General features: G+C 44.0%; 1 protein-coding gene across 1 annotated transcript in view; it reads right to left on the bottom strand.

Annotated features, from left to right (window-relative positions):
• Positions 1-24,820, bottom strand: part of IL5RA (interleukin 5 receptor subunit alpha) — an 82,583-nt gene extending 57,763 nt beyond the window's left edge. Inside the window, exons 1-4 of the mRNA XM_068254833.1 lie at positions 24,443-24,820; positions 19,469-19,699; positions 17,833-17,902; positions 11,892-12,024 (exon numbers count right to left, since the gene is read on the bottom strand). Coding sequence (XP_068110934.1) covers positions 11,892-12,024; positions 17,833-17,902; positions 19,469-19,699; positions 24,443-24,820 — 812 coding nt within the window. The remainder of the gene's footprint in view (positions 1-11,891; positions 12,025-17,832; positions 17,903-19,468; positions 19,700-24,442) is intronic.
• Between the last annotated feature and the right edge of the window lie 431 nt (positions 24,821-25,251).

Here is a 25,251-nt window from a genome sequence, read left to right as displayed (position 1 = left end):
CCAACACGGTACAAATATTTATTTTTTTAATTTTTAGTGTATGTTATTACTTTTGGTATACAAAACAGAATGTAACAATACAAAAGTATACAACAGTACATTTGCAATTATAATTATAGAGAAGTTGTCTATCTCATACTAGACTACTGCTGCCTTTAAAATGAGCCAGCAAGGGGTTAAGATTTAGCTTAGAAGGGGCTGTCATAAATCTCTCTAAGGAAAAACAAACCCTTATCTTTCTGTTTAAGATTTACAATCCAGGGGGAGAGAGGAGAAGGAATGGCTCAAGTCATTAACAGAGTCTGACCAGCAATACATTGTTTAGCCCAGCTTGAGTTGTAAAGTGGAAATAATTCTGTTAAAATGTTTACTTTTACTGGATCAGAAATTGTCTACATTGTGATCCATGTTTCTCTCACCCCTGGCAATAAACTGAAGCTTGTATGTTCAGTAGATAGCACTGTCTCATCGCACACCACGAAGTAAGGAAAATACACGGAGCTCTGGAATTCTGACTGTGTGTGCAGCAAAGCCGGGGCGCTTCAGAGCAGAAGAAATGATTTATTTTGACATGCAGCCTCTTATCTCTCTCAGGTCCTGCCGCCCTTTTATCCTTCTGATTTTTTTCCGCCCTAGGCCGTGACCTTTGTGGCCTTTGCAGAAATCCGGCCCTGGCTGCCCCCCAGTATTGGTTAGACTAGGTAGGTGCCCCCCACCCCAGCATATGTTATATTAGGTAGCTCCCCCCCCCCAGTATAAGTTAGACTAGGTAGCTGCTCCCCCAGTATAGGTTAGATAGGTAGCTGCCCCCCAGTATAGGTTAGATAGGTAGCTGCCCCCCAGTATAGGTTAGATAGGTAGCTGCCCCCCAGTATAGGTTAGATTAGGTAGCAGCCTCCCAGCGTATGTTAGTTTAGGTAGGTGCCCCCCCCCCCCCCCCCAGTATAGGTTAGATAGGTAGCTGCCCCCCAGTATAGGTTAGATTAGGTAGCTGCCCCCCCAGTATAGGTTAGATTAGGTAGCTGTCCCCCCAGTATAGGTTAGATTAGGTAGCTGCCCCCCCCTAATATAGATTAGATAGGTAGGTGCCCCCCAGTATAGGTTAGATTAGGTAGCTGCCCCCCATTATAGGTTAGGTAGCTGCCCCCCAGTATAGGTGAGGTAGGTAGGTAGGTGCCCCCCCATAATGGAAGGGGCAGTTGCATCAAGGGCAGCCCGACCTCTCCCTCCGTTCCTCTCCCCGGGCCGCCCTCCGTGCTCCCCCCTCAGACTGCAGAGTGAGCACGATGGGAAGCGCTGTAAATAGCTACTCACCTCCCAGGTTCCAATCGCCGCTCACTTGCCGCTGAACTCCTCTCTGCATAGACGCTGATACACACGCTGCTTCCTGTTTAACAGGAAGCATCGTGTGTATACCCGGCTATGCAGAGAGGAGTTCAGCGGCAAGTGAGCGGCGATTGGAACCTGGTTAACCACACGCCTTGAGAAAGGGGGACCCTGCGTGACCCCGAAACAATTGTCGGTCATTTTTGTGGATATGTCAGCTCAATAAAAGAGCGTGATTCTTTGAAAAATTGGAGTGCTGGTATATTTGAATACTGGACTTAAGCATCGTGTGTATACCCGGCTATGCAGAGAGGAGTTCAGCGGCAAGTGAGCGGCGATTGGAACCTGGTTAACCACACGCCTTGAGAAAGGGGGACCCTGCGTGACCCCGAAACAATTGTCGGTCATTTTTGTGGATATGTCAGCTCAATAAAAGAGCGTGATTCTTTGAAAAATTGGAGTGCTGGTATATTTGAATACTGGACTTATGCTTTGGTGGTTTGCCTATACCACAATACCAAGCACCCTACATTAGATGGTGTGCCCAGCCACAACTTTCCTTGTCTGCTAGGTTACTAGAACATCTGTGCCTATAGGCTCCTGTGATGTAAATTCGGGCCTGGATACAGGGACTGTGTATGGAAACCCTTGAAGGATAGATTTCATTATATGCAGATGACACAGTTGTATTTCTGTTGGGCCTGTGGGAATCTTTAACAAAACTCCTGAAAGTAAAACAAAAATAAAAAGTAGAAATCAACAATGTATCCATTAGACAAAGACCAGAAGTTAAAAACAAAGGAAAATTTAAATTTAGGAATGATCACAAGTCTCTCCATAAAATAATTTACAAAGAATTATCTTACACCTGTCGTAGGACAATTAAGAGTGCCTACAGAATTAGGAAATCTAGAATTTCCTACTAACTCAGCCTAGTGCAGGCCAAACGCATTGTTCTCACTCCCTCATAGCAACCGAACATGTAGCCAGCCTGAAGGCTAGTGACACGCCTGTGCTAACTCAAACTGTTGCTCGAAGGATTGAGTTTCAATCTATGCGGGCGACAGAAATTGTGCATGCATACGCGCACCTTAACTATTTAGCATTGCTGGAATAATTGCTAAACGCTCCTCGTTCTCTTATATTATATTGCTCATTATTAACTAGATGGTTAATTTTAGAAGTCTTTTGGTCAGCAGCATCCTGTTGATAGTATATTTTTTACTCAAAAGGACATTATTGTGTAAAACTAATTGCAAGCCTCAATAAGGTCTCTGTCACTGGATATCAAAAAGAAATCAAGGGCATCGTAATAGCACATTAAAATGCATGATAAGAATGTGCCTCATTGACAAAAAAAAACCTTCCATTCTACTTCTTTTTACATTTAAATGTTTTGTAGGGGCTTTTATTGCACTACTTCTGCAGACAGCAGGGCCTGCCTTTGCAGAAATTGCAGGCAGATAAGGACTGTTGTAATTAATGTATTGCCCAGTAGCACATGAGGGAGGGGTGAAGAGGGGGTACACTGTGCTTCAAACAGTTTAGAGAAGTCACACATGCTTAACTGCGCACCCTGCTGCTAGATAAGGGCATCGAGACGGGAAGGGGGGAATATGGCAACTCCTACAGCCATTTAGAAACCTGGACAAACTGAAGGAAAAAAAGTGCTGCTTGGTTCCCTTTAAAGAGGGAAATGTGTACTGCTGATAACATAAGATTATATTAGTAATGTTATCTTTATCCTCTTCTTAAAGAGAATCTGTACTGTAAAAAATTTACATAAATAAACCTACCAGCCTGTTTGTTGTCTTCTCCCCACTGCTTTCTTGGTGATAAAATCACTGTTTTATTCATTGTTTTTGTAAACAATAACAATGGCCGCCAAACAGAATATTTGTCATCAGAGCAGGTGCCCGTTTGCAGTGGCTCCTCTCAAGCCTGACATGACTGCTGGAATGCTACTCCACTTGTTGCCTTAGCTGCTTGTCTGGACTTTGAACTGATCTTTCTGCACTCACAGCTGTTCCCAAGGTCACAGCTCTGTGAGGCAGACACGCTGCCTGTAAGCAGAGACCTTGCCTGTGACTCATACACACAGCACACAGGAGAGCAGAGGGGGGCATGGAGGGGGCGCGCATAATTTGTCCCTATATCAGCACAGGCAGCTCCTTCCTCTCTGGGTCGACAAAGCTTGACAAAGAAAAGATTAGATATATTACAGAGACAGTGCAACTAGAAAAGGCTGCAGTAATCCAGACCACATTAGAACAGGTATAGGAACTTATAGGATAGAAGAAATAAGGCTGGCAATTTTGTTACTTAAATCCTCTTTGTTTGAGGGAGGCTGTTAAATGTTATTGATTTTATAAAGCAACAACATATTCTGTGGCGCTGTACAGAGTAAGAAACAAACATGCGGTACATAATAATACAGACAACAGTATACACAAAATATACACGTTGATTCATAATACAGAATGGGTAGACATAGTAATTACAGTAACAAATGTAACATAATGAACAAAATGTATAGCAAATTCCAAGACACAATGGGTGAGAGAGATCTGGGAGGAAACAAGAGGTGGGGATATAATTTAATCCATAGATGTCACACCAACGTCTTGCTCTAATCTTAAGCCTAGTGGCTTCAAGTCATATACTTAATCTATTTCCCTTTTCTCAGTGGTTGTCTCCTCTTGAGAATAGGCTTTCGTTTTATGGTGACCTTTCCTTTCCACCTTACCCCTTCATATCCTTCCTTGCCCTCTTTATCTTCCCCAGCACTTAATGAACTGTAACCAAGGATTGAACTTCATCCCAAACAGTAGCTGACACCACCTTTCCCATGAGAAATCTTCTCCTATTCACAAACGATTCATCAGGGGGCTCTGTATGGCTAATTTTGTGGTGAAACCCCTCCCACAGTGTGATGTCAGGACCTAGGTACTGACATCCCACTGTGGGAGCCTTGTTGCCTTGTGGGAAATAACAGCTGTTTCCAACTGCCAAAAAAGCAGCATCTCCTTCCACAGACATCACCTGCCAGCAGTAAAGATGTTGCTATGTGATACATTTCAGAATGTAAATCAAGGAGAGGAAAGATTTTACAATTGGCAATCACTAACTAAATCATTTAATAAATAATTATTGTAAAAAGTCATTTTCATTATGTTATTTTTACTGCAGTTCCAACTGATTTGTCTGATAAAGGAGATGAAGCCGAGGAGTCGCCTCCTAATGCTTTCTGTTCTTAAAGTGGACCTGAACTCTTGCACCGGACACAAGGAAAACATAACAGAAATGCACACTGTATGTATTTAAAGAGTTTAGCCTGTGTAATTCCCCCTCATTTGTGTCTAACCACAAGTTGCAATTTGATCTCCCACCTGTGTCACATGACTGCCTATGGCAGATATGGCAGATAAGCCCATTTGAAAGCACAGGCAGTAAACAATATGGGCCTGATTCACAAAGCGGTGCAAACTTTTTCGCTGACTTTTGCGCGCGCAAAGTGCCGCGATTCGCGCGATCGCAGACTTTTGCGCGCGCAAAAGTCCGCAATCGCGCGAATCGCGGCACTTTGCGCACGCAAAAGTCCGCGAAAAAGTTTGCACCGCTTTGTGAATCAGGCCCTATGTCTGCTTCCTTGAATCAGGAAGTAGAAACTGTGCAGATTTATTTTAGAATTTGTATCAGCTGTAACAAAGAAAGTTTTTTTGTTTAAAGGTTATTATGCTGTTCTGTACCTTTTAGAGCAGAGTGGAGGTCTGAGTTCAGGTTCACTTTAAGAGCTGCTACTTATTACTCGTGGACCTGGATCTTGCCCTCCTGGTCATCTTAGTATTCAACCTCATTCCATTTATACGGTAGATATCCTGAAGATGTTTAGTTTATGTGACTAACTCAAAGGACCATTATTGCGACAAAAATTGAAAAATTTTAAATACATGCCAGTATAGATAAAATGCAAATTTCTCTTAGATTACTTTTTTCCCTATGTCACTGCCAATTACAGTAGGCAGTGAAAATGTGACAGTTCTGACAGTATTCGGAGTAGTCCATCTGCTCATGGAGATTCGGAGGGGTTTTTTTTTGTTGTTTTTTTTCAAAGCACGTACTAAATGGCAGTTGCTCAGTCATCAAAATAGTGTGTCCGTGAGTTGGCAGACTGGTCAGCCTCTTTGTATAGATCCTTTTCAGGAAGTAGTTTTGTAAAGAATAAAGGTGATACTGAGAATCGCCCATGATGTGATGAACCAGTTCAAATTTTGTCAGCTCTCTATGATTTCTACTACCTTCTGTAAACGACACCAGCATAGGAAAAAAAATTATAGTGCATTTTACTCTGGGAGAAGTGTACATTTTAAATGTATGTATTTTCAATTTTAACATTTTTAATAATAACATTTCTGAAGCACTTTTGTCCCATAGGACTCAAAGTGCATAGATATGTCTCAGATCAATACATGGTTGCAGGCTGGACTGTGTTACAGAGGAAATAGTCAGGTGTTCATAAATGCCAGACTAAGCAGGTGGGTTTTCAGGCTGGGAATACACTAGGCAGAAACGCTAGCGTTGCGGAAAACGCAGTAGAAAACGCACCTAATGCAAGTCAATAGGCCACATGAAAAAATGCAAATGTTTGTGTTCAGCAATGTGCGTTTTTAAAAACACTGGTTTTGTTGCATATTTTTCCAAAACGCATCAAAAATGCACATAATGAAAGTCATTAGTGCTGCAGAGTTATTGCGTTTTACTGCGTTTTGTATGCGTTTTGCTTGCGTTTTTATATGTGTTATTCAAAAAAACAAGTTTGATGATGTATTTCCTCTTCCCGTTGACTTCTTAGTGATTTGCACAAAACGCATTTAAAAACGCATGCAAAATGCATACAAAACGCATACTGTATGTACTCACATATAAGCCTAATTTTTCAGCACAAAAAATGTGTTGAAAAGTTACCCCCTTGGCTTATATGTGAGTCAGGGGAGAAGGATGGATGGTGGAGCAGGTTTTGTTACTGGCAGAGGAGTATAAGGATCATGCACTAGTAATCCTGCTTTTTGCCATCTGGCTCCCAGCTGTTTCCGTGCCCCTGTGTCCCCTGGCATGTAGAGCAGAGCATGCCAGCAACCTTTCAGCAGTGCAATGATCGGGGATCTTTCCTGTGGGGCATCTTGAGACACAGCAGTATCATCCTTGGGACACATCTGGCTATGGGGAGGGGAGCTGACTTGTACTGGGAGTGGGAGCACATCTGGCTTCTGTGTAAAGGGTTATATTGTGGAGGGGATTATATGTGAGTCAATCACTTTTTCCTGGTTTCTGAGGGAAAAGTGCGTACTTCGGCTTATACACGGGTCGGCTTATAGGCGAGTATATACGGTATGCGTTTTGTATATATGAACCACAAAAGCATTAAAATGCATGCAAAACACAAGAAAAATGCATGTGTGGGAAGAAAACTGTAATGATCCGCTCAGCTGTCTGCACGGGCAGACAGCTGCCTGTCCATTCTTTAGGTCTGACTGCTGCAGGTCTCTGGAAAAGAGACCTGTCTTCATCTTGCAACTTTCTGAGTTTCTTTGTTGAGGAATTAGCATACACTTGTCATGTAAATTGCCTAGCCGCCTCCTTTGATGGCTGGCAGTATAAAAGCCTTCTGCTCCCAGAATGCTTTGCTGGTCATTTTGATGTTTTGTTACTGATAAACACTCCTAGAGTGTCAGCCTTACCTGTTAGTTAAAGATTAGCTTAGAGTATTCCTGGGGACTGCACTAGGCATTCCTTCTAGTGCAGTCAGGATTGTATTATCTGTATTGCCTAGTTCTGTCTCTCTGTCTCGATTGTCTTGTCGCCAGCGGTGGTCGACAGGAAATCCTTCTGTCTGTCTGGGAGTTAGACCAGAGCAGCGGTTGCTACTGGCTACTCCATCTGTCTGGACCGCACTTGCGCTAGTAGTAGTGGCAGTGCCTCCTTCTGCATTCTGCCTTAGGGCTGCTAACCAGAGCAGCGGTTGCTACTGGAAGCCCCATCTGTCTGTTTGGATCGCACTCGCTCTAGCGGTAGCAGCGGTGGTTCCTTCTGAACTCTGTCTGGGAGTGTAGGCCAGAGCTGCGGTTGCTGCTGGCCGCTCCATCTGTCTGTCTTGTCTTGTACGAACGCTTGCTGTAGGCTCGGTGTGTATTCGACCCCACAAGTGGGGCTTGCACTCTTTTGCAGGTAGGCACTAGTCTGTTTTTAAGTAGCGCTGCTCATTTCCTTGCTATGTACTAATGTAATTTGTTTTTGGTCAGCTGCTCCCACTTAACAGCCATGCTTTTGGTGTATATGCAGAGCTTCTGTTTGGGTTCAAGGTGCGTTTGTAGTTCCTGGGGGGGCTCAGCGCATCTCTGATGGAGGCCATTCGGAGGCGGCCTGGTGTTGCGCTGATCCACCTTTAAATTAAATAAAATAGTTAACTAGAGTCACTATTTATGGTAACTCTTTCCAGTCCTATGTTAGACTAGTCAGACATTAGATTTTTATGGCACAGGTCAAATGGACAATATTTCTGCCGCTATGGGTGCTGTTGCCGGATAAAATCCAGCACAGCATCAGCTCCTTTAGGTCAAAGTGCTGGACTAAGTCCGGCACTCTGATGGCTGCCGGCCCCCCGCAATGCTGCTGTACCATGCAATATAAATTTTGTGTGGCGCATTTGGGCTTGTCAAGGTGGACTTTGTCTGATATTTTGATCCTTTTGGTACCATGCTGCACCACATAATTTCAGTACGCTGGTGTGTGTGCAATGGAGTGGAGCTACAGTGCATGACCTGGCACTGGCCCTGCCCCCTCTGCTGTAGCCAGATCGCCTTCTCTCTCTAGTTGCCCGCTTTAGTATAAAAAATACAAATAATCAAAAAAAAAGTGGCCCTTTAAAGGGAAGGTTCACGCTGCTAATAAAAAAAAACCTGCACTCACCTGGGGCTTCTTCCAGCTCCTGGTAGTCGATCGGTGCCCTCGGCGCAGCTCCTCTCCCTCTGGGCATCCAGCGGTGAAGAAACCGACCTCGCCAAGTCGGCTTCCAGATCAGCTTCTGGGCACTCCACGGTGGGGGGTCACGTGGTGTAGAGACGTCATCGGGTCTCTAATGCACAGGCGCAGAACTGCTGCGCAGTAGAGACCCGATGATGTAACGTACACCACGTGACCCGCGCCGTGGAACGCACATGACGCCGACCCAGAAGCCGCTTCACCGCTGGACGCCCGGAGGGAGAGGAGCTGCGCCGAGGGCACCGATCGACTGCCAGAAGCTGGAAGAAGCCCCAGGTGAGTGCAGGTTTTTTTTTTTAGCAGCGCGGATCTTTCCTTTAACCACTTCCGTGGTTTGCTACAGTATATCTATGTCACGTATATAATCGCCAATGGCTCCCGCGCAGGTACTCACTGCCACGTCAGAGGGAAGATGAATGAATGGGAACACAGTTCCCATTCATTGATCTAAGTCCCCGTGTCAGTGTTTGCCGGCATCAATGAGGCCGGCATCAACGGAACGAAGTCACACATCCATTCATTACTTCCTGTTCAAGTACTTATAGTGCACTAACAGGAAATAATGCGCAATGACAACTTGTAACCAAATAGTAAAGATACACTTAAATACATTTATTTTAATAAAAAGACCGACACTTACATTCAAAATTTCACCCCTAGCCTCCCACCCTCTCTCATAGTTACCTGAATAAATTATATGCATATAATAAAAAAATTACATAAATAGTTACCTTAGGGACTGAACTTTTTTAATATGAATGTCAAAAGGGTATATTAATGTTATTTATGAAATTATGAGCTTGTAATAAGTGATGGATGTGAAATTGAAAAAATGCATCTTTATTTCCAAATAAAATATTAGGGCCATACATTGTACTAGGGAAATATTTTCAATGTTTTAATAACCGGGACAAATGGGCAAATAAAATATGTGGGTTTTAATTACAGTAGCATGTATTATTTTAAAAATATAATCACAGAAAACAGAGAAATAAGGAATTTTTTCAATTTTTTTTCTTATTTTTTTCCACAGTAGTGAAGTGGTTAACGTGTACCCGAGGTGACGTGTGACATGATGAGATAAACATATGTATGTACAGTAAAAAACATATTCATAAACAGGCTGTTTTACTTGTTTTATTTTACTGCCTGAAAGAGTTAATTTTTAGTCATGAAAGTGAGAGTTTCTGTCTTGTCGGGAGTTTGTTGGGAATATAGTAAACATCACTGATAAGCTAATTACAGCCATAAAAGTTTTCCTGGCAGAATACAACTTCTGAGAGAGGGGGAGATAAGAAAATAGTTCATGTATTTTTATTTAGGGACACTTATTAGGCTGCCACTGAGCAGAGACAACAAAACATACAACCTACTTTGTAAATGTTTAAATATAAAATAAAACCATGAGATACCTTGAAAATCATTTGTAGGAGTAGGAAGTTAAATACAATTGTTTATCTCATCAGTATATTTTCACCTCGGGTTCACTTTAAGAACGAGAAACAGAAAATGGGCTATATTCACTAAAATGATGTGCTGAGGACTATTATCAATGTTAATAGCTTTCAAAATTGCACAACTAGTCTAGCAGACTGAGGCCCTTTGGTATCACGTTGTTGCCCTATACAAACTGTCTGCCTGTTTATGCCTGAGTGTATGTGCTGTTGTTTGGGGGGACTCGAGTGTTGGAGAGGTCATGACTTGGTCACACCTTTTGTCAGCAACTTTTTAAAAACAGATTTTTTTTGTATTCAATAAAGTAATATGTTTTTTATTTAAATCATAGTTGGTATTTATTGGTACACATACACAACTCTACTTACCTTCCTCATTGGCCCATTTATATTTAATAAAAGCTGGTTAAATTACAGTCAGGACGCAGCACATGACAAATTGAGGCCGGTTCACATCTGCATTAATGGAATGGAACAGATACTGTACAAACAGAACGGACGCGAACAGATCCAATCTTAACCTAATGAACCGTTCTCATTTGTCCGTTCATACGGATCTGTTGTGTCCGCTCCACTGGGAACGGACCGCAACTTCGTTGTAGTATTATTTGTATTTTTTCGGACCGCTGAGCCCAGCAGATCGGAAACGGAAGATGAAGCCCTGCATTGGGGGCAATGGGAGAACAGAACGTTTCTTCACACTAGTGAAGAAACTGACCATTCGGAGGGCTAATCCACTGGGGGTGGGGGTCTGGGGGGATGTGGGGACGCTCCACTGGGAGTGGGGTCTAGGGGGGGATTGTGTACCTGAGCGAACGGCGGGTGGGTGAGGGAGGGAGGGTTTCTTACCAGGCTTCCGTCTTCTTCCCTTATTGCGTCCCACCTTGCATCATGCGACTACCAAACTTTCTCCTTCTGGGTTGAAGGAGGAAGTGTGGTAGTCATGTGACACGACGTGAGATGCAAGGAGGAAGACAGAAGCCTGGTAAGTTAACCCTCCCCGATTGCTCAGGTGCACGGATCGAAGTGAAAATGAATCCGATCGACCGGTAATCAGATCTGTTTTCACGGATCCTTTAGCCAGTGTGAATTAAGCCTTACAGATCCGGTGAAGCGCATTACCAGATCCATTTGGCTTTAACGTATAATGTGAACCGGGCCTTACTGTTATTTAAGCAAGTGAAATGGTGTATGTTGCAACAGTTTGTATGTCCTCCCAAAAGATGTGCATCTCCGTTCCACCCATCAGCATTCACAGCACGCCTGGTCTCATCCATCAGCTGTTTTTGTGATACCCAGGGCCGGATTTAGGCCTAGGCCACCTAGGCCATGGCCTAAGGCACCACAGGAGCAAGGGCACCAAAGCAGCAAACTAAACTGGTGCACTATTTTCAAGACTGCAAATGCTGCAATGCAGGCAGATCAAGTGAGCGCCTAATCTCCCTGCTGCCAGCCACCTGTGCAGCAGCCACCTTGCTCTCTGTGCACGTTGGCGTTGTGGTGTACGGCTACGGACTTGGGCAGCATTGGAGACGGAGGGGAAGAGGAAGGTTCTGCACTGGAGATGAGCAGAGAAGTGAGTGACACTGATGGCTGCTGCTGTGTGGAGGCAAGCTGTACTGAAAGGGGGGAGTGGGAAAGGGAGGGATTAAGCGAGTCATCTGGCTACCTAAACTGGAGGGGGAGTGGAAGGGGTTATCAGGCTACCTATACTAGAGGGAAAGAGGGGACGGGTCATTCGGCTACCTATACTGGAGGGGGGTCCTAAGGCTATCTATACTAGAGGGAAGGATGGAGGGGTCATCTGGCTATCTATACTAGAGGGAAGGATGGAGGAGTAATCTGGCTACCTATCCTGGAGGGAAGGGGGAGGGGTCATCTCGCTACCTATACTGGAGGGAAGGGGGAGGGGTCATCTCGCTACCTATACTGAAGGGGGGCGGCTGGTGAAATTGGCCTTGGGCGGTAAAGAGTACAAATCCGGCCCTGGTGATACCGCAATAAGAAGACAGAGAGTAAAATCTCTGATGGACCTGGAAAATGATCTCATGATGACTTCTGAAGGAATATTACCTGTAGTGGAGATAATACTGCGCATCTAGCGGAGCCTTCGCCCCTCGAAGCCATTGACAAAAGAACGCATGGCTCATCGACTCTTCAAAGTGTATCTCACACGTTAGTTCCTCGGCCGCCATTCCGTCATCCCCTGAAACAGAAATACAACACAGAGAATCTGTCTTTAAACACTGGTCAGAGAAGCTGTTCTAATGATTGCGTTGCTGTACCTTTCCAGAGCCTTCAATACCAATTAAATGCAACATTTGCTGTGGCAAGTGATGTGATGCAGAAGAAGTAACTGACCAATGTGCACCTTCACTGACAGACACTGTGGCCCAAACGCAATTCACTTTTTCTCCCAAGTTTTCTGCTAGGAGATTCATTTTCATCTTCTATTTAAAATAACTTTTCAGCACTTTTCAACTGAAAATTACAATTAACAAATAATGTCTAAGTAGCTGTGTAAACATTTTTCTACTTTTAATGTTAAATATCAGAGGCAAAAGCTTTAACTTATTGAGAGTAGGATTTGCTATATTGGGACAAATCAATTGCAGAAGGGGTGTCTGCTTCAATGCACAGCCAGAGTTGCATATCAGACTACAGAGTATTTTTCTCTGAAAGCCAGGCCTGGATTTACACCACAGTAGCCTATAGGCACAGATGTCCTGGCACCCCTAGACTTTGGCCTCCATGAACCTACAAACACCTGCCGAACCACACTGCAAGTGTGCTGGCTGTCCCACTTCTCCCTTACTTCCCTTGCTCGTCATAGGTAGCTACAGGTGCCCCTTAGTATTAGGTAGCCAGAAGTACCCTCAGTATTAGGAAGCTAGAGGTGCCACCGACTGAAGGGAGATCTGGCCAGTAGAATGCCGAGATCTGGATAGTAGAATGCCAAGATCTGGGTGAGTAATCTCTCATTTTACACTCCCCTAGGGACACTGCATAGGGAAGGAGGGCGGGAGGCACTCAGTTTGGGGAGTGAGTTACATTTCCTCTGCTCTCTTCAGACACTTCAGTCAGAAACACAGGACACAGGAGCTGCAGCTGTTTGGAGCTTTCTCTCTCTCTCACACAGAGTTACACACAGGGTTAACTGATCAAGTGTGAGGGGAATTTCCCCTTTCCTCATGGCTCATTCTGCCATCAGTTTTTGTCAGTAAAGTTTAAAAGTATTTTGATAACAGTAAACAAAGATGTTGCCAGTGAAATGTATACACCAGTACTTAGCAGCACTTCCCAAACAATTCCTATATCAATTGAAAAAAAATATGTAGATTGATAGTGTTCCTTTAATTGCATATGGGCCTCAGTGTGCTTCTAGCAATGTATCTTGGCCCTTATTCAATTTACTTTTCTCCTACGTTATCTCCTAGGGAATCATTTTTAATCTTCTGTTTAAATATTTTTAGCTTGATACAAATGAACAAAAAATAGGTCTAAAATGTACTGTATTGTCAAGTTTTTTTCTTGCATACTGTGGACACAAAATGCATTTTATTGATTACATGGAATAATATCACCTTGGAGAAAACTTTGGAAGAAGTGAATCCAATAAGGATTCAATAATATGTCCTACATTATAATAACGGAACCAGTTCATCCCATTGCAGCTGATGAGGTGTGAAAAGTTCATAGATTTTGAAATGCACCATGTTACAGTGAACAAAACTGTGTCAGTGTGAAAGTACTTTTAAAGGGGACCTGAACTCCTGAACTCAGACAGAAAACATAAAGAAATGCACCCTGTATGTATTTAGAGAGTTTAGCCTCTCTAATTTCACCTCATCTGAGACTAATCACAATTGCAATTTGATCCCTCAGCTTTGTCAGCTAGCTGCCACAACAGAGCAGCTAATTTGTAAACACAGAATATGAACCCAATGTCTGCTTCCATGAAAGCAAAAAGTAAACACACTGCAGATTTATTGCAGGATCTGTATCAGCTGTAACGAAGAAATGAAGAAATGTTTTTCTTTAAAGGTTATAATGCTGTTGTGTATTTTTCAGAGCAGAGGGTAAGTCCTGAGTTCAGGCCCACATTAAAGCAAAGGTGTGATACTTACCTGAGAAGAGGGGGGGGGGGGGGGGCTGTGGATAACATACAGCCTTCCTGTTCCTCCATTGGGACCATGTTTCAAGCGTTGTCCGCTGGTATGGCTAATTGGTCGAACAGCAGAGTTGTTCCAAGGACAAGTGCATCGCTACTGTGGATGCATGAGTCCAGACCTTACGCATGGGTAGTAGTCATGCACTCATCCTTGGAACTACTCAGGAATTCCATTTACCCACTGCTCTGTGTTCATTATGCAGCCTGCAACCTTACCCTGCATTGCAAGCACTCCAAACTAATCAGAAATATTTCTGCTGTAATAAATCTCATCTGTTAGCCTGGCTCTATGTGGTACATTGCCGAGGGCAGTTCAGTGTGACATGAGGCTGAATTCTGATCTTGCTGTGCTTACATGTTTACAAAGCAAGCTAGCTAGATCACATTCTAGGAGAAAAAAAAGAGTAAGGGAGGAAATGACATCAGGATTGGCTTCAGTCAGAGGGAACCAAAATGGCAAATGCCAGGAACAGAATAATCTTTATTTACTATGTAAAATTCATTAAAATCAAAATGTGGACAGTACAATACATCTGTTATGTAAGTAGAAGTAGTTATCTACTTGTATATGTGTTTTTGCATGTTTAGTATGGCTGACCCTGCTGCTTTAAGGGTACTTTCACACTAATATGTTGTGTTGCAAAAAAAAAACGCATACCAAACATGGTGCAATGCAGTTTTCTTGCAATTTCGTCAGAAAACACAAATGTAATTGCACAAAGAAATCACATTGAAACATGAAAAAATGGTTCTCAGAAACAGAAAAGAAAAAGATGACTGCATCACAGTAAGTTTCCAATCATGATTTTGAATGTAAAAAGGCTTTTAAGTAGGGGTCAGTTGTCTGTGTGTGTTTTTCTGCACTTACTTTCTGCACATCATGTGCATTTGTATACAGAAAAACCCAGCAGCTAACTTAGAGAAAATACACACAATGTGCATAGTTTGCTGCCGGATGCTGCAGGATGTTGTCTGCAGTTTTTTTTCTGCATGCAAAAAACGCAATCAAGTGTGAACTAGCCCGTTGATAAACAAGTTCTCTGTTGAAATGCGTTTTTCTGTGCAGAACACGCACACAAAAACAATCAAGTGTGACCCCTGCCTCACTCTCTTTCTACTATAGTCCCAACTACAGAGTAACTGTAATATAGAGACCTAGATTCTTAACCCTTACAGTGTGAAAAAGGAAAAAAAGGAACACAGGCTACATCTAAGCAGGATTGGGACTATACATACAGATTTATCTCATCAAGGGGTTTATTCACTAAATGTTGCTAAAACTGGTATGCAGAGAGCACATGACAATTGTACTGGTACTCCCGCCTCTTGCACTATTAGCGTGACCTTCTTTACCTAGGTATCACGCATGTTGGCGGGATATTGCTACCTCTACAAACAAAGCACACTGCATCTCTTGATGTAATAGTCAAAAACTTGTTTGACCTTCTGTGATTTTTGGATCCTGCTTCCTTGGAAGAATTCCCCCTATTTTGACAAAAGAAAATTTTTATCCCGAATTTTTATCAATTTTTGATATAATAAAGTTTGATACTGAAGTTTCGATTGAACTATATTTTACGTGGTTTCTTAACCACTTGAGGACAGCGGTGTTAAACCCCCCTAGTGACCAGGCCATTTTTTACTAATTGGGCCACTGCAGCTTTAAGGCCGCACAACTTAGGACACAAGTGATCCCCCCCCCCCCCCCCCTTTTCTTCCCACCAACACAGCTCTCTGCTGGAGGGGTCTGATTGCTCCCCAGTTGTGTATATATATATATATATATTTTATTTTATTATTTATTGAATAAATGTTACTATTTTTTATTTATTTTATACCCCACCCTCCTCCCTCCCCCTGCCAGCCAATCAGCGTGATGGCCTGTCATTGGCTTCAGCCTATGACAGCCGATCACTTCCTGGACTACAGAGGGGACAGCAGGGAGGTGGGGGAGCGGCAGGGGACCCGGCCAGGGAGAGAGAGCTGCCCGATGGCAGCTCTGGAATGCCTGCAGGAACGCTCCTAGTGGGCGCTTTGAGCAGGGAATCCTTCTCCTTAGCACACAAATGAATCTGCCCTCCTTTTCTTCTCCCTAACAGGGCAGTCTTTTGGTGATCTCTGATTGCTCCTGCGACATGGCTGTTGCTTCTACAGCGTGAGATCTGCCGCGCCGTTTACATTTAATAAACCCCCTATAGCTACAATCACAAGCCTGCCAGCCGTGATCGGGGGCTAGCAGGTTTATCTCTGCGGCCACCTTTCTCCCCCCTGCAGGGAATGGCGCTTGAGCAAGCGCTCATTATCTGCAAATCTCGAGCATCGCGAGACGACACAATCCTGGGTTAGGCGGTCCCAGAGTAGTTAAGCTAATTGAGCCTCTTAAATATACATAATCATCAATTGGAGTGTGGTGGCCTACTGTGTGAGGATACTCCTTGCCATTTAGTCTATAAGGGCTCATTCACACTAAGGGCGTTTTTGCACATTTTTCAAGTGCAGGCGATTTTCAAAATTGGCCATGAAACGCTTGTGCAATGAATCTCTATGGGAAGTTTCATATCAGCGCGTTGCGCCCGCTTTGCGGTCGGCAAAGCGGTGCCTGTACCATTTTTGGGGCATTTCTGTTATAATGGAAGGTATAGGAAAAACACAAAATGCTCACAAAATCGCTTTGTGCATCGATTGCATTCGCGTTTTTAATAATACCTGTAAATACATTGTATTTATTATTTTCCAGGTCAAAGACTTCACTTCCTGACTTGCGTCAGACAGGGAGTGAATTACAAAACCACTCTGGAAAAGCGCTTCAAAAAGCGATTTTACCAGAAATGCAGTGCGCAGTGGAGCACCGGGAGGGAGGGAGGAAGAAGCGCACAAAATCGCAAAAAGCTTGCGTTTGCATTTTAGATTTTAGGTGTGAATGAGGCCTAAAGGACTTTTCCCCCAAAACTATTATAAACAAAGTGAGATTGCAGAAGATACTGGTGGACACATAGAATACAGGATGGATGGATCCATTCTAGTGCTTTAAAGTGTAACAGTTATATATATATATATATATACTGTATATCTCTCTCTCTCTCTAATATATCTATCTATCTATCTATCTATCTATATCTATATCTATATCTATATCTATATCTATATCTATATATCTATATATCTATATATCTATATATCTATATATATATATAGAGAGAGAGAGAGAGAGAGAGAGAGAGAGAGAGAGAGAGAGAGAGAGAGAGAGAGAGAGAGAGAGAGAGAGAGAGAGAGAGAGGGGAGAGAGAGAGAGAGAGAGAGGGGAGAGAGAGAGAGAGAGATATTTATTATTATTTTTGATGTATATAGTGCCATCACCTTCCGTGGCGCTCTAAAGAGTGAGAAACACATGTATACATGAGCTGGCAGACATTAATGGCCTCAATTCACGAAGCTTTATCAAACACTTTATCAAACGTTTGATAATTTACCTCATGGGTAAAATCTAATTTTGAATTGACTAAGGTGTTATATATTAATTGAATGTTTTACCGATAAAACGTTCAATAAATATATAACACCTTAGTGAATTCAAAATTAGATTTTACCCATGAGGTAAATTATCAAACGTTTGATAAAGTGTTTGATAAAGCTCCGTGAATTGAGGCCATAGTGCTTAGTTAATCAGGCTCAGTGGTTCCAGATAGACAGAATACCATAGATTAAAAAAAAAACCCATATAATTATACATTGATAACATAATTAAACTCATAGCCTATAAACTGTAGCTAAATGACAAAATAAAAGCTATCAGTGGTAAAAAAAAACAAAAAAAAACGCAAACAGTCATGTGGCAACACTTACCGGCGTTTGTTCCGCAGCCTGATGCACAAGAACACAGTGAGAATAAAGCGATCAGCCTTCCAAACATGACCTATAGAAGAAAGAATTTACAGATCTCAGGAGATTGAAATATATGCATGTGCTCACAACTTACTACTACTGCTTCATTAACTTACTGCTTCATCTGTGTCTGCAGAAGTGAAACTGCAGACTACATACAGCCGTGTTAAGGAAATAAATGCTGTAAGAAGTACGAGAGAGCCGGAGATCTGATCTACATGCTGACAGTCTACATTTCAGAGAATCGGTAGTGCTTTGGCTTTACTGGTGTCTCGCTGCACAGTGCTGCCTGTTCTCTTCCCAGGAGCACAGTGGTCAGAGTACATTCTTTAGCCTAACACAGCTGTCCTTCTACCTGGATTTCTGGGAAACACAAGGGACTTAAACCAGCTGCATTTTATGCAATCACAAGTGACTAAAAAGGTCTCTTTGTAACGACTGGATCAGCCAAAGCAGATTCTCCTGTCTTCTATCTGGATTTGTCATTATTTGTAATTATTTGATCTGGATTTGTCACTATTTACTGTTGCATACAGTACCGCCCACACCAAATCTGTGCAAAGTCACCCAAAAAATATATATTTCTATTGCTCTTGGTCGTCATACAGGGGGTAACAACAGGGGAGCAGCACCTGCGTCTACAGCAGGGTCAGAGTTGTAGGGGGGGCCCAAGTATGTTTTCCCTCCATCCAATAAAGAAGTTTATCCTTCCTCCATCAGGTGTTTTTGTGGCTACCCTTCTTATGGGTTATGGGATCCCACTCCTGCTCCCCAGTGGAATAGTTAAGGAGCTCTGGGCCCCAGTGCAAGTTTTACATTGCCCTCCCCCCCACCCCACCCCAAGCACTCTATACATAACGGCACACCAAAACCTGCCAAGGACAACCACAGTGTAGAAGTGCAAGAAGGAGATGGGGAGACAGTTTGTTAATGATCACTACTATCCAAAGCGTCTATAGAAGTGATTGTTACCAGCACAGGACCAATAAAGGGCTAATACTACAGTTAAGGCCCTGGTGCGGTTGCAACCTCTGCACTCCCTATTGCTACGCCACTGCTGCTCCCTTCTCCCTTGCAGAGTGCACAGAAGAGCTGTGTAAAAATGTTTACCTGCTCCCACTCTGTCGAGAGAGGCAGCATAGAGTGGGTGGCTGATGGGAGGAAAAGGAGATACGACACAAGAGTCGTGAAATAATCAGGGCATGCAGCAGAAGTTTGGTAGTGTCCTGTGTGATGCGGGAGATGTTTTTTAGGTGGAGGCGACAAGAGGAGGATAGTTTGTCAAAGTGGAGTTTGAATGAAAGACAGGGGTCCAGTATTACTCCTAGGTAGTGAGCCTGGGGGACAGGTGTTATAGAAGTGCCATCAACAGAAATAGTGATGTCAGGCAGGGACATTGAATTGTGAGGTGGGAAGATTAACATTTCACTCTGGTCCATATTGTGTTTTAGAACATGGGAGGACACAAAAGAGGCGATTGCATTGATACAGTCAGGGACACAAGCTGTTAAAGTATCCAAGTCAGGTGCTGAAATGTAGATTTGGGTATCGTCAGCGTATAGGTGATATTGGAAGCCAAAGGAACTGATGAGCTGACCAAGACCATATGTGTAGATAGAGAAAAGGAGAGGTCCGAGGACTGAGCCTTGGTGAACTTGGGGAACAGTGAGGGGACGTGGAGAGGAGGTGGTGCCAGAGTGGGTGACTCTGAAGGTCCCATCTTAGAAGTAGGAGGAAAGCCAGAATAGGGCAATACCCTGAATGCCCATGGATGAGAGGCTTTGGAGAAGGAAAGGGTGGTCCACTGTGTCAAAAGTGCAAAAGAGGTCTAGGAGGATAAGAATAGAGTAGAGGCCTTTAGATTTAGCAGTTGCCAGGTCATTGGTTACTTTAAGTAGGGCAGTTTCAGTTGAGTGGCTGGGGTGGAATCCATATTGGAGGATATCAAACATAGAGTTAGCAGTGAGGAGATGGACTAAGTCAGTGTAGACGTGGAGCTCAAGTAGTTTGAAAAAGAAGGGGAGGAGTGAAATAGGGCGGTAGTTGAGCAGGGAAGAGGGTTCAATAGAAGATTTTTTTTGAGTATAGGCGTTATAAGGGCTTGATTGAGTGAGGATGGAACGATGCCTTTGGTGAGAGAAAGGTTGCAGAGGGAGGTTAAGGCAGGTGAGATGGTAGAGGATAAGTGAGTAATGAGGTGAGAGGGCATGGGGTCAAGGGGAAGGGGGCATGTAGTGGGACGTGATTCAGAGATGAGAGAGGAGACAGTGAGTTTATATAGTGGTGAAAAGGTTGTTGGGGAGTATGTAAGGTTTGGAGTATATATGAAAAGAGAAGGATGTTGGTTAAAGCTTTTTCGAATGTTGGTGGTGTTATCACTAAAGGAGACAAAGTCCTCTGCTGAGATGCAGGGAGTGGGAGGTGGAGGTGGGGGCCGGAGCAGGCATTTGAATATAGCAAAGAGTAGTTTAGGGTTGTGGGATTGTGAGATTAGTGAGAAGTATGAATGTTTGACTGCTGTGATGGCCCGTCTGAGTGTATGTAAAGCCTCTTTGTAACTTTGGAAATGCTCAGGCAAGTAATTTTTTCACCAGCGCCATTCAGCTATCCGAGAGTGGCATTTCAGTAGTTTTATCTCCTTGTTCAGCCAGGGTTGTCAAAGGGCCCGGCGTCGGTAGACCGTAGAGGAGGGAGCCACAGAGTCAATGGCTGAAGTTAAGGTGTTGTTATAATGGGCAGCTGCTAGCTCAGGGTCAGTAAAAGAGGATAGAGTGAGTATAGGATGCAGAGAGGTTGATAGTGTTTGGAGGTTTAGGTTGCGAATGTTGCGTAACTTGGGTACAGAAGTGTGTCGTGGGGATGTGTAGGGACTGGATAAAAGGATGTTGAATTTGAGTACGTTATGGTCAGACAGTGGGAGGGAAGAGTTAATGAGAATAGGGAACAGCAGCTAGTGATGATTAGGTCAGGAGTGTGGCCGTCAGCATGGGTTGCAGTGGTGGGCCAAAGTGTGAGGTCAAGGGAGGTGGTAAGTGACATGTAACATTAAGGTACTTTCACATGAGGCTTATAACTTACCAACCCGCACCTAATCCCTAACACTAACCTATCATCACTCCATGTTCAAAAATAACGTACCATCACCACACGCCCATCCCTAGCCAACCTTCACCATATGCATTAATTTAACCTATCCTTATATAATGCTTATCCCTAACCCCAGAGCATTTAGAGAGAGGGGTGATAGTGAATGGCACCTTTATAGCTCACCTGCAGCTCACCTCACTGCTCTGAGTGCAGGTCCTGAAGACTGGAGCCAGAGGACCACGGTGCACTTTGGCGGTCCCTCGATCAAGTGAGCAGCTGAAGACGTGGGGTGGGGGGGTTGGTTGGCTGTGCAGCTGATTGAAGTTTAGATATCAGAGGCATCCAGAGGGAGCATCCATGCTGGGCTCCCTGTGCAGTGATGGAGTTTCCAGCAAATCTGCGGGTGGACACCAAGTGGGTGGCAGAGCTGGTGGCTGGAGGCGGGAAACTGCGGGTGTCAGTGCGGCTGGTTGGTGCTCATGTCAAAAAGCATCCAGATGGAGCATTCATGCCCGGCTCCCAGTGCACTGGTGGAATTCAAAGTGGCCAGCAGCAGCAGAGGCTGGTGACTTTGGACTGCAGGGCAGGCTTGATTACATCTGATGGCTCTGTACCATGTGGATCTGACTGGCTGCCTACGCGGCATTGCAGTCGGGCATCCTGGATCGACCTGGCGGGACATAACATTCTCCAGGAAGGGTAAGAAGCCATGGGACCAAAGCAGGGTGAGTGGGAGAGGAAAACCAATTACCCAAACCAATGCCTAAGACCAGGGATGGTCCTAACTACAATGGGGTCCTAAGCAAAAATTACATGGGGCCTCCTGACCCTCTTGCCCTTCCCATGGTTCCAGAACCAGCTGACAAGCTCCCCCAGGCCTCCCCCGCCTCCTCACTGTCTTCATCCTTACGGTGCGTCTCATTTCCATGACCTGGTGGCATCTATGTACTCACATAACATGTCACCGAGTTACAAAGCAGAGGTCCATGCAAGGATGAAGACAGAGGCTTAAAAGATGAATGAAGAGCGTGGACCGGCTCGAGAAGTGAGTGTGCTCCACTACATATCCTCTGCAGGGACTGCGAGGGCTACACAAGCGAGACTTGCGGGGGAGAGGCAGCTGGCTCTGGGATCCTTGGCAATTGCCCTGTTTGTCCCTATGGAAGCACTGTCTCTGCCTCAAGGTGACCGTACACAATACAACAAAATTATCAGATTTTACGGCAATTTGATAAATATGATAGGTCCTCCCAAAAAAATCGAAAGCTTTCTTTTTCATTCGACAGAAAAATCCGATCGGATTTCCTGTTTTTTTCTATTTTTATCCATCTGGAATGCTGGAAATATTTCTTCAATTTCTCTAAAGATTGTATGGTGTGTGTTAGATTGTCAATTTATTAATATACACATTCTAGCAATTTTCTCAGAGTTTCCAATCATTTTTTTATCATAATTGGGGAAAAATTAAACATATGTGTGTGGTACATTGTCATATTTTTGAAATGTTACAATCAGTCAGAAAAATTGATTGCAATTCTTAAATTTAACAGATATTTAAAAAATTGTATGGTGTGTGGCCACCTTAAAGAGACTCTGTAACAAAAATGTCAGCCTTATTTCTTCTATCCTATAAGTTCCTATACCTGTTCTAATGTGGGCTGTCTTACTGCAGCCTTTCCCAGTTGCACAGTGGCTGTATTATCTCTGTTATATGATCTAATCTACTTTCCTCTGACGGCTTTGCCGGGCTCAGGCACTCAGGCTGGAATGTGCTGCTCTACTTGTGATAGGATAGAAGCTATACACACCTTCTCCAGGCCCCCTGCAGGCTCTGTGTGAGTCACAGACTGAGCTCCTCTCAGCCTATCACATGCTATGTCTTTTGTTTGTAAACACTGCCTAAAACTGGCAATTACAAGCCAGGATTGCAGCAGGGAGTGGCAGAAACAGCAAAGAGGGGCCCAGGAGAACATAATGAATAGAATGGTATGCTTTTTATTGTAAGAATTTTAGAGTACAGATTCTCTTTAAGAATGACATAACATAACCTGACACTGAACACTTACAATATCTAACAATAACCTACAATCAACTGCCACCTAAAACCAATATATCTCTGATCAGAACACTTAAAATTAACCATCAACCAGACCCTACCCTTATGATTGCTAACAATTCCTCCTTTGGTAAGCCAATGTAACATAGCCAGTGATACATATTTATCTCTCAGCACAATATGAGCAAAGGCAGCCACATTTCTCTAAAAAGCAGAAGTGTAACCGAGTAATGGGCCAATACCGCATCCGGGACCATCCCCTGCCATCAGAGCACCGTGCCAGCTATGTATAAATAATAACCATGGTGAAATAACAATAATACTCTACAGACAGCCCACAGACAGGAGGTCATCTGGCCTGCTGAAGGTCCTGAGGGATATGTATTCTCTGCCAGGGAAGAGCTCACAGGAAAAGGAAATCTGATACAATGCTGAAGCATTATGTGTTCTATGGCTGCACGTGGCAGTTCCCAGGGACAGGAAGTATGAGAAATCTATCAACAGGGGACAATAACAGCAATAAAGTGTAAAAATAAACTCCACACTGTCAGCACAGTCCACAGATGTTATAATAGAGTAGCATGAATAAATATTATTCATTTGTATTTTAATTTTTTGAGGACCACAGATTTATACCCCCTTCGTGACCAGGCTTTTTTCTTACAATTCAGCACTTTGCAACCTTAACGGTTTATTGCTCAGTCATACAACATAGCACCCAAATGAATTTTACCCCCTTTTCTTCTCACAAATAGGGCTTTCTGTGGGTGGGATTTGATTACTGCTGCTTTTTAGGTTTAGAGCACAAAAACCTGGGGGAAAAAATATACTAAACCTGGTGCATCTATAGTGTTAGTCTTGTGGAGCTTCCTCCACCCCCAAGCTGTCTCTATTTAATTACACTGCCTAGCTACACTAAGTACTACACACTGGGCCCAGACATATCAGTCAGCTGTTCATGGGAGGTGGATTAAGAGTGAGTGCAGGACTCCCAGCTGCAGCAGCTCACTAGTGGATAATCGGTAGGCCGATGTGCAGATGTAGACCCTTTCTAAAATAGGCAACAGGTTAGTTGTTATAGCATGCACACAGCTGGCTGTGTCACACTCTGCAGCATTCACATCAAGTCCATTATACTCCTCGGAGTTTTAACTGTCAAGTGCACAATTTTTCTTTAATCTCCCTCCCCAAATGCAATATGTATGGGGAACTTGAAGTTTGCAATATCTCCAGGTCTCAGTGGACCCAATGCCAAGAGCTCAACAGTTCCTATAACAGTAACTATTGCTAGCCTAGTGCTAGTTGACTTGCTTACAGCATCCATAGGCGCCCATGTGGGCTCTCATCACCGCCTCCTGGTTACCCCTTGGTTAGGCATACTGAAGCCTGCTCTGCCCGTATTAGTCACAGACGCAGCCCTCCACTCACCTGACGCCGTGATGTGCAGCCTCTCCAGCGCTTGGAGCCATGCTCCCGGTTCATGCTGCGGGACGACTCCTGAGCTTGTCCAACGCCCACCAATGAGACACAGAGGATGCACAGATGACCCGATCTGCCTGTGTTACTGGCATCCCTGGTGACGGATTCAACAGGAAGTAGCCGTACTCTCCTTGGAATGTAGGCAGGGCAGGGCGTAAGCCGGCCGGGCAGTTTGAAGCCTTTAGCCGCTGGTGAAGCCGGAAGGTAATAGAGTTTGGCTGTCATGCTTTCCTCTTCTCGGATGACTCGATGGAGCTGCACTGCATGGATGAAGGGCGGTGTGGTGAAATTTTTTGCAACTTTATCAGATTTTGCAACCGGTTGCATTTATTTATAGGTATAGCTATCAGAAAGTGCAACCTAACCATTGACTTTAACCTATCTGTATCAGAAAATGCAACCCAACCAAACCCTATTCTCACACAGAACCCTCCCCTCTTGCTCAACTAATAACCCCCCCTGGAGGGAACAATCCCCCCTCTTGCTCAACTAATAACCCCCCCTGGAGGGAACAATCCCCCCTCTTCCTCAACTAATAACCCCCCCCCCCCCCTGAGGGAACAATCCCCCCTCTTGCTCAACTAATAACCCCCCCCCCCCCTGGAAGGAACAATCCCCCCTTCTAGCTCAATGGGATCTGTGGTTGCAAAAAATTACAGGCGTGTTAACAGAGAGGAGCCACGCCTACACAGTCATACACTGTCCTCTATGGCAAGTTGCAAAATATGATGGGTAGCAAAATTTTTCACTACAGCGGC

The sequence above is a fragment of the Hyperolius riggenbachi genome, chromosome 9, assembly GCF_040937935.1.
Source record: "Hyperolius riggenbachi isolate aHypRig1 chromosome 9, aHypRig1.pri, whole genome shotgun sequence".
In the NCBI taxonomy this organism is placed as follows: Eukaryota; Metazoa; Chordata; class Amphibia; order Anura; family Hyperoliidae; genus Hyperolius; species Hyperolius riggenbachi.
Note: the sequence above shows the minus strand (reverse complement) of the source record. Positions and strands in the feature narration are given on the sequence as shown.